Below are 19,997 nucleotides of genomic sequence, written 5' to 3'. Positions count from 1 at the left end.
GGCTGTGTGTCATGCACCCCCAACACTTTAATAAAGACAGATAACAAACAGAGAAAACGCCGCCGTCACCATCGCAGTGGAAAAATACACTTCAGCAGCCCTTTTAGAGATTTTACCTCCATACCTGCTCTACATCACCCCCCACCCCCCGATGGTAACGTCACATGACTCAAACAGAAGGAGGGACACTAACGCTCCAGAAAGCTCAAAGAAGAGTATATGTTTGACACAGAAGACAGAGAGGGAAGTTAGTTAGTTGGTTTGTTTGGGAGGGGGGGGGGGGGGGGGGGGGGGGGGGGTATATTCATATAGATGATGGTGGGTGTAGGTACCCCCCCGCCCCAAACCCCGTACTTCCTGTTGTCATGCGGGCAGGTTGTCGTGTTTATCCGGAGGCGTTGATGTACAGCTGACTCTGCAGGATGTAGTCGATGACGGGCTGACTCAGGTAGTCCACAACATGGCCGTCACCGTGCTGCAGGGCCAGTCTGATGGGGGGGGGACATATTTATCTATTTATTTATATATTAGGGTTGTCAGTCACTTAAAATAGTTCATCATGGTTAATCGCACATGTTTTATCTGTTCTAAATGAACCTTAAAGGGAGATTAGTCAAGTATTTAATCCTCTGATCAACATGGGAGTGGACTAATATGCTGCTTTATGCAAAATGTATGTATATATTTATTATTGTAAATCAATTAACAACACAAACTAATGACAGATATTGTCCAGAAACCCTCACAGGTACTGCATTTAGCATAAAACAATATGCTCCAATCATAACATGGCAAACTGCAGCCCAACAGGCAGCAACATCTGTCAGTGTGTCAGTGTGCTGACTTGACTTTGACTTGCCCCAAACTGCATGTGATTATCATAAAGTGGGCATGTCTGTAAAGGGGAGACTCGTGGGTACCCATAGAACCCATTTTCATTCACATATCTTGAGGTCAGAGGTCAAGGGACCCCTTTGAAAATGGACATGACAGTTTTTCCTCGCCAAAATTCAGCGTAACTTTGTTGCGTTATTTAACCTACTTCACTACCAGTTAGTATGACATGGTTGGTACCGATTGATTCATCAGGTTTTATAGTTTCATATGATACCAGGATCTTCACTCTAGCTTTAAAACCGAATACTATAATATTAGACACTTTTGATGCAGCTTCATCTTTGTTTTTGCCATGTGCATAGACAACCGTATCATCGGCGTACATCTGAATATTAACGTCAGAGCAAACCGATGGTAGATCATCTATGATTGGAGCATTATTTAACGTCCTTCACTACCAGCTAGTATTACATGGTTGGTACCGATGGATTCATCAGGTTCTATAGTTTCAGATGATACCAGTATCTTGACTCTAGCTTTAAAGCTGAGCCGCTACGACCTCCGAAATATGAATTGCGTCAGTGGCGTTAAAACTAATTTGCGTTAACGTGTTATTATCGTGTTAACTTTGACAGTTCTAGTTTCAACATTTCTACTGAATATAAGGAAGGTCAAAGGTCACACATTGGTTCACCTTCATTGATTGAAAGTAAGATAAAATAAGATGAGATATACTTTATTGTCCCGCAAGGAAATTTGTCTTGGGCTCCGCCACTACATCACACAACATGGTTGGTTCCAACGGCTTCATCAGGTTTTCTAGTTTCATATGATACCAGTATCTTCCGGTGCAGCCTGGTAAAAGTTGAAAGTCGCAAGTTGCGTTAATACGTTATAAAATAATGTGTTAACGTGTTATTATCATGTTTACTTTGACAGCCCTAGTTTTTATCTAATGAAATATTCTGCTTCAATGTTAGTTGGCGTTTAGCCTTTCAAAAACATTTTTTTTTTTTCATTTTCAAAAAGGGATCTTCACTCTGGCTTTAAAACTGAGCTCGTTACAACCGCTGACAGATGGAATAGCAGCCGGGTCCGCTGTCGGATTTTTAAGATGTTAATTAAAAAAATCGCAAGTTGCATTGATGCGTTAAAGAAATTATTGGCGTTATAACGCGTTATTATCACGTTAACTTTGACAGCCTTATTAATTATCAACTTCTGTGTGCTCAAATACACCGGAGGGGAAAAACACAGTAGCCAATACTCTACATATGCAATACTCTGTTATATCAACCCGGTCTCACAGGAAGGCGTATAAATACCACGACAGTACACAGACATTCCACGTGTCATGAGGACGCATTTTAGTATTTTCGTGTGTCATTTGTACGCCACGCAAATGTTGACAGTTAGGTTCAGGCAAGAAAACCACTTAGTTAAGGTAAGGGGAAACGTCATGGTTGGGATTAAATAAGTATTTAAACTAAGTAAACACGTACGGAAACAACGTAACACAGCTACAGAAAACACGTCACCAACGTCACTAACGTAACGCCACCAACATAACGCCACCAACGTAACGCCACCAACGTAACGCCACCAACGTAACGACACCAACGTAACGACACTAAGGTAACGTCACCAGCGTAACGCCACCAGCGTAACGACACTAAGGTAACGTCACCAGCGTAACGCCACCAGCGTAACGCCACTAACGTAACGTAAACGACGGTCTCTAACACGGGTCTCCTGGTTTAAAATCCGGAGTTTGTTGGACCTGTCCACCACGAGTGGTCTTACTCTCTTTTTATCCTACGTCACTAACTCTTACTGTACCATTTATATGCAAACGAGTTTAGATTACACACTATCAAGCTCTGTGGCAGGTTTCTAACATTTCAGCGTCTCTTTACTGAAACTTTAATCCCCACCTGCTCTTGGTTGAGCTGACGATGGACATCGGGTGGCTCATCCCGTCTTTCACCACGGTGATGTTGTCCTGGAAACAAGATGAGATGAGACAATGAAGGAGGACGTTTGTCTTCCATACAGGCTAAACAAGGACGATGTTTGTCTTCCATACAGGCTAAATGACAACGTTTGTCTTCCATACAGGCTAAACGTCGATGTCAGAAGGAACCAGAGCTTAATGGTGATACTGACCTTGAACTTGCGGAGAATGGAGGAGTGATTCATGATCCTCTCTGTGTCGGCGCCATCACGAGGAACCACCACGATCCCAAAGTCCCCCACGATCACCTCCATCTGGAACCACAGAAACACCACCCTCAGTCGCTCCTCACACCCGTCTGAAGGTGGTAACTGTGGCTTTAAGGGTCCCAGTCACACCAGCATTTATAACCCAACCAATCCATGATCAGCTGGTTAGACTATTAGCGGGTCATTAAATGGGGCGTTATCAGTGGTTATCAGCCTCATAGATGTGGGTCAGTAGGGCCCTGCTACACCCACTAGGAGGTTTATCATCTATTCACATTGTTGATCACCGAATGAAGTGAATCGAACATATCAGCAATACTCTACTGACTTTTGCCGTTACGTTTCTGACTGAAGGCTAACCGCTAACGTTAGCAACTAGCAACACGCTATATAGCAGGAATATTAGTCCTCGCTGGCCAACCTTGAACTACAGGCCCTGTTCTCAACCCAAAGATGAATTTGGGGGTGAATCAAGGTGTTTTGTAACTAGTCAGTATTGGTTGTAATTCCACATGTACTGTATACCTTTGGTGTTACCATCAGCTAAAAACTGCATTTGAACTCTTGTTGGGGACGATCAGGGGGACATTCTTGTTGAAACGTTCCCTCAAATTACAAAATTGTGTCTTTGAATTCAAAATAATTCCCTTAAAATGACTAGCCTTAAACGAGTCCCACCAGTTATATCATTTGAACCGTTGCATTACTTGGTTGTCTCTTGCACTGTGTTCCAATCCGCGTACTTCTGTACTTACACTTACTACTTTGAGTGCATAAGTGCGTTCACACTGGGAAGTACGGCAAAATGCAGTGCACTCAAAGTACCCGGATGTTGTACTCTAACGGTCAGATGGTTGAGTGTGGAACGCTGGACACTTTCCACACTCAACTGTCGCCATCTTGGCTACGTAGCGGAAGGGGCGGAGCCACGACCACGACCACTATTCAAACATACGTAGGTAACAGAATAAAACAATACGTAAACATACCGGTGCATTTTCAGCCAACAGGAGGACACATCGTAGGCGGAGACGTTGGAAACGTAATTTCCACTCTGCTTTCATTTTTTTTCAGAAGATATTTTGGCGGGTAGCGAGCCGCGCTCAAATGTTGCGATCGTCATTTCCGGTCAGTGCGCCGCAGAGTATTCGATTTGAGATGATCCTACCCCGCTGAAATTTACGCACTACTCAAGTGAGTACAGAGTGCACAAAGTGCACTACATTGAAGTGTACTTCTGGAGGTACGTGGATTGGAACACACTCTTGCTAACAGCTAGCATTCACAGCATGATGTTTAGCCCGTTAGCAGTGAGACAGAAGAATAACGCTGCATGCGAACGCTTTCTTGTTGCAGGCGTTTCCTTTGTCAACCGCATCGAAATGACCTGTCGGGTTATTACGATGGCGTTCAGAGGAAAGAGCGAAGGGGCGGGGCTAAATGTTGGGTGGGGGCGGGGCTACAGTGTGCTTACATCACTGTCCTTCCACAGACCAGGGATGCAGAAGGACTCCAGGAGATCACTGCCACACAGGAGCAAGATGCGTAACTCTACAGACGACAAACAGGCAGGAGGAAAGAGACACGTCCTCAGTCAAACACACGTTTACTCCGTAAAACACATGTTCACTCTGTAAAACACATGTTTACTCCGTAAAACACATGTTCACTCCGTAAACAACATGTTCACTCAGTAAACAACATGTTCACTCGGTAAACAACATGTTCACTCCGTAAACAACATGTTCACTCAGTAAACAACATGTTCACTCCGTAAACAACATGTTCACTCCGTAAACAACATGTTCACTCAGTAAACAACATGTTCACTCAGTAAAACACATGTTCACTCAGTAAACAACATGTTCACTCAGTAAACAACATGTTCACTCCGTAAACAACATGTTCACTAAGTAAACAACATGTTCACTCAGTAAACAACATGTTTCCTCAGTAAACAACATGTTCACTCAGTAAACAACATGTTCACTAAGTAAACAACATGTTCACTCAGTAAACAACATGTTCACTCAGTAAACAACATGTTCACTGAGTAAACAACATGTTTCCTCAGTAAACAACATGTTTCCTCAGTAAACAACATGTTTCCTCAGTAAACAACATGTTCACTCAGTAAACAACATGTTTCCTCAGTAAACAACATGTTTCCTCAGTAAACAACATGTTCCCTCAGTAAACAACATGTTCACTCAGTAAACAACATGTTTACTGGATACAACGAACCAGAAGGAGTTCAGACAGGAAGCAGGAAGGAAGAACACGACACAGGAATGTGTTCAGGATTCAGATACTCACCGATCTCCTCGTATCTCATCGCGGTCCCCAGGTTAGCGTTTTCATCTGACACAACACAATGGAATACATCCTCAGTGTACATAGTAAAGGTACTACTGTATGTCTTCAATAATTATACAATATTTAATCATAATCAAATCATCAACTTTTAAAAGAAATTATAAATAAATATATTAATTACATTTGCATGATATATATGCACTAATAAACTCAAAGTAAGTACTCTGTTCACTACCTGCTCAGGTACTCTGTTCACTACCTGCTCAGGTACTCTGTTCACTACCTGCTCAGGTACTCTGTTCACTACCTGCTCAGGTACTCTGTTCACTACCTGCTCAGGTACTCTGATCACTACCTGCTCAGGTACTCTGATCACTACCTGCTCAGGTACTCTGATCACTACCTGCTCAGGTACTCTGATCACTACCTGCTCAGGTACTCTGTTCACTACCTGCTCAGGTACTCTGTTCACTACCTGCTCAGGTACTCTGTACGCTACCTGCTCAGGTACTCTGATCGCTACCTGCTCAGGTACTCTGATCACTACCTGCTCAGGTACTCTGTTCACTACCTGCTCAGGTACTCTGTTCACTACCTGCTCAGGTACTCTGTACGCTACCTGCTCAGGTATTCTGATCACTACCTGCTCAGGTACTCTGTTCACTACCTGCTCAGGTACTCTGTACGCTACCTGCTCAGGTATTCTGATCACTACCTGCTCAGGTACTCTGATCACTCTACCTGTACCTGATACTTCCTTCAGGAGGTGGTGGAGACCAAACACAGAATATTCGATTGATATTCATCAGGGCACAAAAAGTGGACAAAAAAAATCATTTTAAATACAGAAGACCAAGAATAGAACCCTGAGGAACTCCAGGATCGTATTAATGTACAGGTATGTTCTGTATGAATGTCTGCTGGATGTGGGAGTAGACAGCTGGTTTACTTTACTGTTCTCTCTTCGTCGTGTCGACTTACCGACGAAGGTGAAGCGATCGATGTGAGGACGGACGCAGCAGATCTTCCCCAAACTCTCACTGACCTTCCCCCACATTTTGACTGAGCAGAGAAAGGAAGCAGGAAGTCATGAGATCACGTTCATTAACCATCAATAATCTGAGGCTTCATGTATAAAGACCACAGCTACACCTTCCTGTTGGTTATGTGATGAATATGAAGGGGGGGGAGGGGGGGGGGGGGGGCTTACTGGCTGTGGGCTTGTGATTCATGTTGTTGTGGTTCTGGTAGATGGGTGGAGTCTGGTTCTGTGGCTGACCAATCACAGGAGTCGTCGATGGCGTGTTGACGTTGGACAGGATGCAGCCGGTGACTCTCTGAGGATCAAAAACATTGTGAACAGCAACACTTAATGAATTCACGTTGGTGGCTAAAACAAAGCAAGCTAGCACTTTGGCTAACATTAACTGAATGTAGGATGAATGAGCCTAATGTGGGACATCTTTTTGCATTTTAGACTTCTGGAATATATTGTGATATGAAGCCAAGACATTAAATCCAAACCCAGTACCACTCTGAAATCCCCAGGATGTGTTCTTATCAAACCAAAAAAGAAAATGCAGATATCACACTCATAAGAGAAATGGTGGATATATTAGTAGTCTTAGTGCCAAGTTATCTCAGACAAATCTTTATTTCCTAAAGTGGGACAGTCTTTAACAGGAAAGTCTGTTAAAAGGCTTAAATCACCTTAATTAATGTAGGAAACACTCCAGGATAAATGTGCAATGATGGCATGTTCAGTGTCCCACTTTAGGGAAACCATCCTGTCCAACTTTAAGCAAACCATCCTGTCCCACTTTAGGCAAACCATCCTGTCCCACTTTAGGCAAACCATCCTGTCCCACTTTAAGCAAACCATCCTGTCCCACTTTAAGCAAACCATCCTGTCCCACTTTAGGCAAACCATCCTGTCCCACTTTAGGCAAACCATCCTGTCCCACTTTAAGCAAACCATCCTGTCCCACTTTAAGCAAACCATCCTGTCCCACTTTAGGCAAACCATCCTGTCCAACTTTAAGCAAACCATCCTGTCCCACTTTAGGCTAATCACCATGTCCCACTTTAGGCTAATCACCCTGTCCCACTTTAAGCAAACCATCCTGTCCCACTTTAAGCAAACCATCCTGTCCCACTTTAGGCAAACCATCCTGTCCCACTTTAGGCAAACCATCCTGTCCCACTTTAGGCAAACCATCCTGTCCCACTTTAAGCAAACCATCCTGTCCCACTTTAAGCAAACCATCCTGTCCCACTTTAGGCAAACCATCCTGTCCAACTTTAAGCAAACCATCCTGTCCCACTTTAGGCAAACCATCCTGTCCAACTTTAAGCAAACCATCCTGTCCCACTTTAGGCTAATCACCATGTCCCACTTTAGGCTAATCACCCTGTCCCACTTTAAGCAAACCATCCTGTCCCACTTTACGCAAGCCATCCTGTCCCACTTTAGGCTATTCACCATGTCCCACTTTAGGCTGATCATCCTGTCCCACTTTAGGCTGATCATCCTGTCCCACTTTAGACAAATCATCCTGGCCCACCTTAGGCGAATCATCCTGTCCCACTTTAGGCAAGCCATCCTGTCCCACCTTAGGCGAATCATCCTGTCCCACTTTAGACAAATCATCCTGGCCCACCTTAGGCGAATCATCCTGTCCCACTTTAGGCAAGCCATCCTGTCCCACCTTAGGCGAATCATCCTGTCCCACTTTAGACAAATCATCCTGTCCCACCTTAGGCGAATCATCCTGTCCCACTTTAGGCAAGCCATCCTGTCCCACTTTAGGCTAATCACCCTGTCCCACTTTAGGCTGATCATCCTGTCCCACTTTAGGCTAATCACCCTGTCCCACCTTAGGCTAATCACCCTGTCCCACTTTAGGCTGATCATCCTGTCCCACTTTAGGCTAATCACCCTGTCCCACCTTAGGCTAATCACCCTGTCCCACTTTAGGCTATTCACCCTGTCCCACTTTAGACAAACCATCCTGTCCCACTTTAGGCAAGCCATCCTGTCCCACTTTAGGCTGATCACCCTGTCCCACCTTAGGCAAGCTATCCTGTCCCACTTTAGGCTAATCACCCTGTCCCACTTTAGGCTATTCACCCTGTCCCACTTTAGACAAACCATCCTGTCCCACCTTAGGCAAGCCATCCTGTCCCACTTTAGGCTAATCACCCTGTCCCACCTTAGGCTAATCACCCTGTCCCACTTTAGGCTATTCACCCTGTCCCACTTTAGACAAACCATCCTGTCCCACTTTAGGCAAGCCATCCTGTCCCACTTTAGGCTAATCACCCTGTCCCACTTTAGGCTGATCACCCTGTCCCACCTTAGGCAAGCCACCCTGTCCCACTTTAGGCTCATCACCCTGTCCCACTTTAGGCTAATTATCCTGTCCCACTTTGGGCTAATTACCCTGTTCCACTTTGGACTAATCACCCTGTCTCAATTTAGGCTAATCATCCTGTCCCACTTTAGACAAATCATCCTTCCCACTTTGGGCTAATCACCCTGTCCCACTTCACAATGGACAATTTTGATTGAAATAACAAATATAGAGTTTCCAGCGAAAGACTGGGCTCACATCTCCTCAAGTGCCAAAGACCTAATATCCAAACTTCTGGTTCGGGACGCCAAAAACCGCCTGAGTGCCAGCCAGGTGCTACACCACCCCTGGGTGCAGGGGGGTATGTCTGACACTTTACCAACATCCATCCTGCATCAAAGAACCAGCATATTTACAGCATATTATAATATTTTTTGATGAACAAACATATCATGAACAGTTTCAGTTCTCCTCTAACGACGCTGCTACATGTTGTATAAAAGAAAATCATGCAAGTAAAAATAAGAATTCAAAACAAAAAATAGTGCAGAAGCTAAACTGCTGGAATAAAATAAATTATAATATATAATATAAATCTCCAGACCCCTACAGGGATATCATACAAACTTCATGTCCAAGTATGCAGCTCATTTATCTTTTACAACATTTTTATAAGGATACAAACATCCAAATAAATGTAACTTCCACAGTCCTATTAAATCATCCAGTAATGACGTTGCTCATGGAGATTCACTTCAGTCATTAAAGCTCCTCACAAGAAGACAATACCTAGAAATCATTCACATACAGTATGTCTTCTGCTATGATGACAAACGTGTCCTCACCTTCATCAGGTCGCGGTGATGCTCCAGCACGCTGCAGGTCGTCTGCCAGGTGTCCTGGTAACACTCCCAGGGGTCCACCCTGCACCAAACCCCACAGACAAAAACACCCATTTAAAACACACAGCAGAGCCAAAGGATCATAATAGTGGTTTTAAACTATTAACCAAACATCTCTCCTCTCCTGATATAACTAAACATCTGCTGATATAACTAAACTTCTAATTTTCTCGTTTTGTGTTTCTCACCTGATCCAATCAGAGGACTGGACAGCCAGCTGACACATGGTGAGACGATGTCTGCTGGGCACTAAACCCTAAAGACACACAGAGAGGTATTAGTACTAATACAGTATTATTACTTTTATTCTAACAGAGTATTTTTTACAGTTTAGCATCAGTATTTTATTGTTACAGAGTATTTGTACAGTATGGTATTAGTACTTTTTCTGCAGTAAAGGATCTGATTACTTCCTCAACTAGTGCATACATAGTACACACAGTATATACAGTACGTATAATAACTCTGAATCAGTCTGTGGTGTTTTAGTTTGTGATGTCGGGTTGGTGACTCATCATATTAACGAGGTCATAATTGATGTGCATAATCTCCAACATTAATAAATCATCAGCTGGAAATCACAGAAACATTCATGATTCATGATGTTGTGTATTTGTTCAGAGGCAGAGCAGAAGTAGGTTATCTGTGATGTGTTCAGGGGAAGCAGGACGTTATCTGTGATGTGTTCAGGGGAAGCAGGACGCTATCTGTGAGGTGTTCAGGGAAAGCAGGAGAGCTGCAGCTGAAATGATGTTCTCTGTGATGTGTTCAGGTTCTCTCTGGCTGACAGTAAACGCCGTGTCTCTGCCGTGTTTGAAAGGACACTTACAGGTTTTCCGTAGGAGTCGTGCACCGGTGAGATGATTCCTCCGATCACGATGAAGCGACCCGTTTTGTGCAGATATTCTCTGGCTTTTTCTGCAAACACACAGAAACAGAGAAAATAACACACAAGTACATTTACTCAAGTATGTACAATTTTGAGGTCCAGATGTTTCCAACATTTTGGACCTTTTACACTGAAAATGGTGTGTATTTGTGTCTCGTCGTTGTGTATCTGAATTGTTATCAGTTTGACTAAAGAGACATTTACTGTCTGAACGTCTCACATGGTTTCATTTAAATAACCCAAAGATATAAAATGATCCAATATTTCACGACAAAGAGCAAAGATTAGAGAAAAGTAAAATATAAATGAGTATCAGAACGTCTTCTTCTTTCCTCTCTCATTAAGAAGTTATTACAATAAGAAGAGAATAAGATAAGAATGTATTATTATTATTATTGTTATTATTAATAAAAAGGGAATAATAATAATAATAATGCTGAATTTCAAGTAATAGATTTGCCCGTTAACCACACACTAACTAACAAACTGCTGGAAGAAGGACTCAGATCCATTACTTAAGTAAAAGTACCACTTCCATAATGTAGAAATACTGCATTGACAACAAAAAACATGACGACAACGCCAAAAACCAAGACGACAACGCCAAAAACCAAGATGACAACGCCAAAAACCATGATGGCGACGCCAAAAACCAAGATGACAACGCCAAAAACCATGATGGCGACGCCAAAAACCAAGATGACAACGCCAAAAACCAAGATGACAACAGACAAAAACCAAGATGGCGATGCCAAAATCCAAGGTGGTGATGATATGTGAATGAAAATATGTTCTATGGGTACCCCGAGTCTCCGCCTTACAGACATGCCCACTTTATGATAATCACATGCAAGACGTTATTACAATAAGAAGAGAATAAGATAAGAATGTATTATTATTATTGTTATTATTAATAAAAAGGGAAAAATAATAATAATAATGCTGAATTTCAAGTAATAGTTTTGCCTGTTAACCACACACTAACTAACAAACTGCTGGAAGAAGGACTCAGATCCATTACTTAAGTAAAAGAACCACTTCCATAATGTAGAAATACTGCGTTAATAGTAAAAGTTCTGCAAGAAACAAGATGATGACACCAAAAACCAAGATGACAACGCCAAAAACCAAGATGACAACGCCAAAAACCAAGATGACAATGCCAAAAATCAAGATGGTGACGATATGTGAATGTAAATGGGTTCTATGGGTACCCACGAGTCTCCCCTTTACAGACATGCCCACTTTATGATCATCACATGCAGTTTGGGGCAAGTCATAGTCAAGTCAGCACACACTGACAGCTGTTGTTGCCTGTTGGGCTGCAGTTTGACATGTTATGATTGGAGCATATTTTTTATGCTAAATGCAGTACCTGTGAGGGTTTCTGGACAATATCTGTCATTGTTCTGTGTTGTTAATTGATTTACAATAATAAATATATACATACATTTGCATAAAGCAGCATATCTGTCCTCTCCCATGTTGATAAGAGTATTAAATACTTGACTAATCTCCCTTTAAGGTACATTTTGAACAGATAAAACAATGTGCGATTAAATATTTTAATCGACTGACAGCTCTAGTTTCAGATCATGTTGTTGTTGTTTTTGTGGTCGTCTTATGAATTCTTCCTCTACACCTCCAGGACGAACGCTTCATGAAGAAGAAAGGTTGCATGCAACACAGAGAGAGAGAGAGAGAGAGAGAGAGAGAGAGAGAGACGGAGGAGCTGCTGGTGAAAATAGGTCAGGATGGGAACATGGCTGCTGCTGCTGCATCATCAGACAACGCAGCACACAGAGTGTGGACAAAATAACAGGAACACTGACCTCCAACATAATAATCTCACCGCTGTCTCAAGGATATCCTGTTCTTTGTTTTGACGAGACTCATCATGAGTCAGCTGGACACCAACATGACCCAAATTTGTTCCAAATACTGTATGTAAAATACCAGCTCCTTGATAGTTGTACTGTTGTACTATACCTTTTGTGCCAATAAAAAAATTTAATTGAATATATAAAAGAAAGTCAGGGTTTTAATACCCTTAATTAATACCTTACCAGGCCATTTCTCAATTACGCTGGAAATTCAGAGGTCTACGTTATAATTGGGTATAATTATTGTACAATATGATACAATACAATGGGATACAATACATTACGATGCGTTACGATGGGATACGATACGATATGATGGGATACGATAAGATACGATGCGATGCGATGAGGTACGATACGATGGGATACGATACGATGGCCTACTATACGATATGATGAGATACGATGGGATACGATACGATAGGATACGATGGGATATGATACGATAGGATAGGATACGATACGATAGGATACGATACGATGGGTTACGATACGATACGATACAATACGATGGGATACGATACGATACGATACGATACGATACGATACAATGGGATACGATACAATGGGATATGACACGATACGATACGATACGATGGGATACGATACAATGGGATACGATATGATACGATACGATACGATGGGATACGATGGGATACGATACGATACGATACGATGGGATACGATACAATGGGATACGATACGATACGATACGATACGATACGATACGATACAATGGGATATGACACGATACGATACGATGGGATACGATACAATGGGATACGATACGATACGATACGATACGATACGATGGGATACGATACGATACGATACGATACAATGGGATATGACACGATACGATACGATGGGATACGATACAATGGGATACGATACGATACGATACGATACGATACGATACGATACGATGGGATACGATGGGATACGATACGATACGATACGATACGATACGATGGGATACGATGGGATACGATGGGATACGATGGGATACGATGGGATACGATAGGATACGATACAATACGATGGGATACGATGGGATACGATGGGATACGATAGGATACGATACAATACGATTGGATACGATGGGATACGATGGGATACGATAGGATACGATACAATACGATAGGATACGATACAATACGATAGGATACGATGGGATACGATGGGATACGATAGGATACGATACGATGTGATACGATGGGATACGATGGGATACGATACGATGTGATACGATGGGATACTGAGTCTTGGACTCCACATCAGCATCACTAAACAGAGAAAACACAAACCAATGTGAACCACAAACAACAGATATTACACAACACCTGCATAACACAGCATAAATAAGAGACTGGGTTGTCTCCAGAGTTTTAATATTTACCAAAAGCTTGAAAAAAGCTTTTATTTTGTTTTTCTTTAGAAATGAAGGCCCTTTAAGCAGTAAATTAAGGGATGGTTGTTATACTATTTGGTCAATTTAAGCATTTGTTTTTATAAACCGTGCAGATAATCTATTAAAACTACCTTAATATGAAACTGTTCATTCATTTATCCCCTTAAGATAGCGTAATTACATCATTACTAATGGGTTAATGGGATAATAGTATATATCATATATTATATACTCTGTTTTTAATACAGCACGTTGAACATGAGAGATAAAACACTGGCAGCAGCACTGTGAATAATTCATGTGTTTTCTCTGGTTCGGTCTAATGAGCAAGGCACTATAGCTGCTGGACCGGGTCTCGGAGGATCCGGACCGGGTCTCGGGGGATCCGGACCGGGTCTCGGAGGATCCGGACCTGTTTTCTGGGCTTCCTGCGCCACACGCCGCGCGAGGCCTGCAGGAGCTTCAACACGAAACATTCCCGTGTTTTCCTTCTTAACCCGGGTTCAGACTGCGATGATCCCGGTTCTGCTCTGTGTGTGTCTCATCTCCATCTCCATCTCTCCTCTGGATGAGGAGCCGTGGCCTGTTTCAGCACCACCCAGCTGGACAGCTCCCCGACCCACCGCGCACCAAACCGCGGCCCCATCCCCTTCTGATTCTATCTATCTCTATATCTATACAGTAAATCTATATAGTGTTGAGTTGATGTGGCCTGATGTTCGGATCTATATGATGCTGTATAGAGACAGAAGCTCACCGAACATATGGATGTGTCCCTTGGTGACTGGGTTGAAGCTGCCGCAGGACAGCAGGATGACGTGCGTTTTGGTGTTTTCTGTCATGGTTCCTGTCGGTCTCCTTCTCCGTATCCTTCTGGTTCTGGTTCCGGTTCTAGATCTGGTTCCCTGTGTCCCGGTCCGGTCCGGTCCCGGTCTTGCTTCTGGACCTGGTCCTGGTCCTGGTTCTGGTCCTGGTCCTGGTCCTGGTCCTGGTTCTGGTGTGTGTTCTGGTTGTTTGTAGCTGTCGGCCGCTGCAGCGAGAGAGACAGAGAGACAGAGAGACAGAGAGAGAGAGACAGAGAGAGAGAGAGACAGAGAGACAGAGACAGAGAGAGAGAGAGAGAGAGACAGAGAGACAGAGAGAGAGAGAGACAGAGAGACAGAGAGAGAGAGAGGCGAGGTTGGTGTGTCTGCGGCAGGAAGCAACGTCACTGTGTTAAAGACACACTCACACATACAGGACCACTGCTACAGAGTTACATCCATCATTATATATAATATCATATAATATTAACACATACAGGACCACTGCTACAGAGCTACATCCATCATTATATATAATATCATATAATATTAACACATTACATCCATCATTATATATAATATCATATAATATAATATAATATAATATAATATAATATAATATAATATTCACATATACATGACCACTGCTACAGAGTTACATCCATCATTATATATAATATAATATAATATTAACACATACAGGACCACTGCTACAGAGCTACATCCATCATTATATATAATATAATATAATATAATATAATATAATATAATATAATATTCACATATACATGACCACTGCTACAGAGCTACATCCATCATTATATATAATATAATATAATATAATATAATATAATATAATATAATATAATATAATATAATATAATATAATATTCACATATACATGACCACTGCTACAGAGTTACATCCATCATTATATATAATATAATATAATATTAACACATACAGGACCACTGCTACAGAGCTACATCCATCATTATATATAATATAATATAATATAATATAATATAATATAATATAATATAATATAATATAATATAATATTCACATATACATGACCACTGCTACAGAGTTACATCCATCATTATATATAATATAATATAATATAATATAATATAATATAATATAATATAATATAATATTCACATATACATGACCACTGCTACAGAGCTACAGCCATCATTATATATAATATAATATAATATTAACACATACAGGACCACTGCTACAGGATTACATCCATCATTATATATAATATAATATAATATTAACACATACAGGACCACTGCTACAGGGCTACATCCATCCATCACCTCAGCACTGGCTGCGTTACAACCAAATATCATATATAATATTATACATTATATATGATGATATATATGATATTTTACACAGATTTTCCCAGATTTTTCAGATATTATTCAATATTTTTTCATATATATTTCAGACATTTTTTTGCATATTTATCAATATTTTTTCACATATTTTACTAATATTTATTCGGATATTTGGGGGATTTCTTTTCAAATATTTCTGAATGTTTTTTTTCATGCTTTTAGCTTGTAGAAAGTCCTCCTTAATAGATACTATTTGTTTTAGTTTTCACTTGTTTTGCTTGTATTTTTTGGATATTATTCAGACATTTTACACATATTTTTTCAAATTTTTTCACATATTTTAATAATATTTTCCAGTCATTTCCCGGATATTTTACCCATATTTCCCTGATTTTTCGAATATTTTTCAATGTTTTTTCACACACTTTCTGGACATTTTCTGTATATTTTTCAATGCTTTTTTTACATATTTTAATAATAATTTTTTAGAATTTTTTTTGATGTGTTTTACATAATTCTGCATGTTTTTTCATGCTTTCAGATTGTAGAAAGTCTTCTTTACAAATAGATTATATTTTGTTTAGTTTTCAAATATTTTACTAATAATTTTCAGATTTTTCACTGGATGGTCTTTTTTTATTTATAATGTTATGTTAAACTGTTCAGAGTGTTAAAGAGAGACTCACACATACAGGACCACTGCTACAGAGCTACATCCATCATTATATATAATATAATATAATATAATATTCACACATACAGGACCACTGCTACAGGGCTACATCCATCATTATATATAATATAATATAATATAATATTCACACATACAGGACCACTGCTACAGAGCTACATCCATCATTATATATAATATAATATAATATAATATTCACACATACAGGACCACTGCTACAGAGCTACATCCATCATTATATATAATATCATATAATATAATATAATATTCACACATACAGGACCACTGCTACAGGATTACATCCATCATTATATATAATATAATATAATATAATATAATATAATATTAACACATACAGGACCACTGCTACAGAGCTACATCCAACCATCACCATGAGCTGGCCAAGAGGCAGTGACAGAAGGCCAAACAAGAATTAAGAACATAAGTACGATTAGTGCAATAAAACATGAGACAAAATTAAAACATCACAATATATACAGTATATATAACTATATATATATATATATATAACTATATACACATATATATATATATATATATAACTATATACTGTATATATATAACTATATATATACACATATATATGTGTATATATGTGTATATATATGTGTGTATATATATATACACACATATATATACACATATATGTGTGTATATATATAGAACTATATATACATATATACAGTATATATACACACATATATGTATATATATACACACATATATGTACGTATAGTTATATATATACACACATATAAATGTGTATATATATGTGTGCATATATATACACATATATAATCATAATCAGAATCAGAATTGTGTTTATTGCCAGGTGTAAGAGATTTACACTAGGAATTTGCTTTGGTGATGTTGGTGCAAGTCAAACAGTATAATAACAAAAGAATATTATTAAGAATTACATATATATGTGTATATATATATGTCTGTGTGTGTGTGTGTGTGTGTGTGTGTGTGTCCAGTGTGTATTGTGTGTGTCTCAGTGTGTATTGTGTATTGTGCGCGTATGTGTGTGTTTATTGTGTATTGTGTGTGTGTGTTAGCGTGTGTGTAGTGTGTAGTGTGTGTAGTGTGTAGTGTGTAGTGTGTGTAGTGTATAGTGTGTAGTGTGTAGTGTGTAGTGTATAGTGTATAGTGTGTAGTGTGTAATGTGTAGTGTGTATTGTGTAGTGTGTAGTGTGTGTAGTGTGTAGTGTAGTGTGTAGTGTGTAGTGTGTAGTGTAGTGTGTAGTGTGTGGTGTAGTGTGTGTGTGTAGTGTGTAGTGTGTAGTGTGTAGTGTAGTGTGTGTAGTGTAGTGTGTAGTGTGTAGTGTGTAGTGTGTAGTGTGTGTAGTGTGTAGTGTGTAGTGTATAGTGTGTAGTGTATAGTGTGTAGTGTGTAGTGTATAGTGTGTAGTGTATTGTGTGTAGTGTAGTGTGTAGTGTGTAGTGTAGTGTGTAGTGTGTGGTGTAGTGTGTAGTGTGTGTAGTGTGTGTGTGTAGTGTGTGTAGTGTAGTGTGTAGTGTGTAGTGTGTAGTGTAGTGTGTGTAGTGTGTAGTGTAGTGTGTAGTGTGTAGTGTGTGTATAGTGTGTAGTGTGTAGTGTGTATAGTGTGTAGTGTGTGTGTAGTGTGTAGTGTGTAGTGTATTGTGTGTAGTGTAGTGTGTAGTGTGTAGTGTAGTGTGTAGTGTGTGGTGTAGTGCGTAGTGTGTGTAGTGTGTGTGTGTAGTGTGTGTAGTGTAGTGTGTAGTGTGTGTGTAGTGTGTGTAGTGTAGTGTGTAGTGTGTAGTGTGTAGTGTGTGGTGTAGTGTGTGTGTGTAGTGTGTAGTGTAGTGTGTAGTGTGTGTAGTGTAGTGTGTAGTGTGTAGTGTGTAGTGTGTGTAGTGTGTAGTGTGTATTGTGTAGTGTGTAGTGTGTGTAGTGTGTAGTGTAGTGTGTAGTGTGTGGTGTAGTGTGTGTGTGTAGTGTGTAGTGTGTAGTGTGTAGTGTAGTGTGTGTAGTGTAGTGTGTAGTGTGTAGTGTGTAGTGTGTAGTGTGTGTAGTGTGTAGTGTGTAGTGTATAGTGTGTAGTGTATAGTGTGTAGTGTGTAGTGTATAGTGTGTAGTGTATTGTGTGTAGTGTAGTGTGTAGTGTGTAGTGTAGTGTGTAGTGTGTGGTGTAGTGTGTAGTGTGTGTAGTGTGTGTGTGTAGTGTGTGTAGTGTAGTGTGTAGTGTGTAGTGTGTAGTGTGTAGTGTATAGTGTGTAGTGTATTGTGTGTAGTGTAGTGTGTAGTGTGTAGTGTAGTGTGTAGTGTGTGGTGTAGTGCGTAGTGTGTGTAGTGTGTGTGTGTAGTGTGTGTAGTGTAGTGTGTAGTGTGTAGTGTGTGTTGTGTGGTGTAGTGTATAGTGTGTAGTGTAGTGTGTAGTGTATAGTGTGTAGTGTGTGTAGTGTGTGTAGTGTGTAGTGTGTAGTGTATGGTGTGTAGTGTATAGTGTGTAGTGTGTGTGTATGGTGTGTAGTGTGTGTGTAGTGTGTAGTGTGTGTATAGTGTATAGTGTGTAGTGTGTAGTGTGTGTGTATGGTGTGTAGTGTGTGTGTAGTGTGTAGTGTGTGTATAGTGTGTAGTGTGTAGTGTGTAGTGTGTATAGTGTGTAGTGTGTGTAGTGTGTAGTGTGTGTGTGTAGTGTGTAGTGTGTAGTGTATAGTGTGTAGTGTGTGTGTATGGTGTGTAGTGTGTAGTGTGTAGTGTGTGTAGTGTAGTGTGTAGTGTGTAGTGTGTGTTGTGTGGTGTAGTGTATAGTGTGTAGTGTAGTGTGTAGTGTATAGTGTGTAGTGTGTGTAGTGTGTGTAGTGTGTAGTGTGTAGTGTATAGTGTGTAGTGTGTGTGTATGGTGTGTAGTGTGTAGTGTGTAGTGTATAGTGTGTAGTGTGTGTGTATGGTGTGTAGTGTGTGTGTAGTGTGTAGTGTGTGTATAGTGTATAGTGTGTAGTGTGTAGTGTGTAGTGTGTGTGTGTAGTGTGTAGTGTGTAGTGTGTAGTGTATAGTGTGTAGTGTGTGTGTATGGTGTGTAGTGTGTAGTGTATAGTGTGTGTAGTGTGTGTGTATGGTGTGTAGTGTGTGTGTAGTGTGTAGTGTGTGTATAGTGTGTAGTGTGTAGTGTGTAGTGTGTGTGTGTGTAGTGTGTAGTGTGTGTGTGTGTGTAGTGTGTAGTGTGTAGTGTGTAGTGTGTGTGTGTGTAGTGTGTAGTGTGTGTGTGTGTAGTGTGTAGTGTAGTGTGTGTGTGTGTAGTGTATAGTGTGTAGTGTGTAGTGTGTAGTGTGTAGTGTAGTGTAG

The 19,997-nt window shown here is 40.4% G+C and overlaps 1 protein-coding gene across 1 annotated transcript; it reads right to left on the bottom strand.

The window, feature by feature from the left end:
- Positions 1 to 283: 283 nt before the first annotated feature.
- Positions 284 to 14,877, bottom strand: nmnat2 (nicotinamide nucleotide adenylyltransferase 2). Its single transcript, XM_074649841.1, has 11 exons — positions 14,572 to 14,877; positions 10,461 to 10,549; positions 9,820 to 9,887; positions 9,575 to 9,653; positions 6,587 to 6,713; positions 6,358 to 6,438; positions 5,377 to 5,421; positions 4,535 to 4,611; positions 3,004 to 3,105; positions 2,772 to 2,839; positions 284 to 488 (listed from the first exon to the last, which is right to left on the bottom strand). Exons 1-11 carry the CDS (start codon positions 14,654 to 14,656, stop codon positions 386 to 388), a joined length of 924 nt encoding a protein of 307 aa, XP_074505942.1. The 5' UTR covers positions 14,657 to 14,877; the 3' UTR covers positions 284 to 385.
- Between the last annotated feature and the right edge of the window lie 5,120 nt (positions 14,878 to 19,997).

Source organism: Sebastes fasciatus, chromosome 11 (assembly GCF_043250625.1).
Source record: "Sebastes fasciatus isolate fSebFas1 chromosome 11, fSebFas1.pri, whole genome shotgun sequence".
NCBI classification, from domain to species: Eukaryota; Metazoa; Chordata; class Actinopteri; order Perciformes; family Sebastidae; genus Sebastes; species Sebastes fasciatus.
Note: the sequence above shows the minus strand (reverse complement) of the source record. Positions and strands in the feature narration are given on the sequence as shown.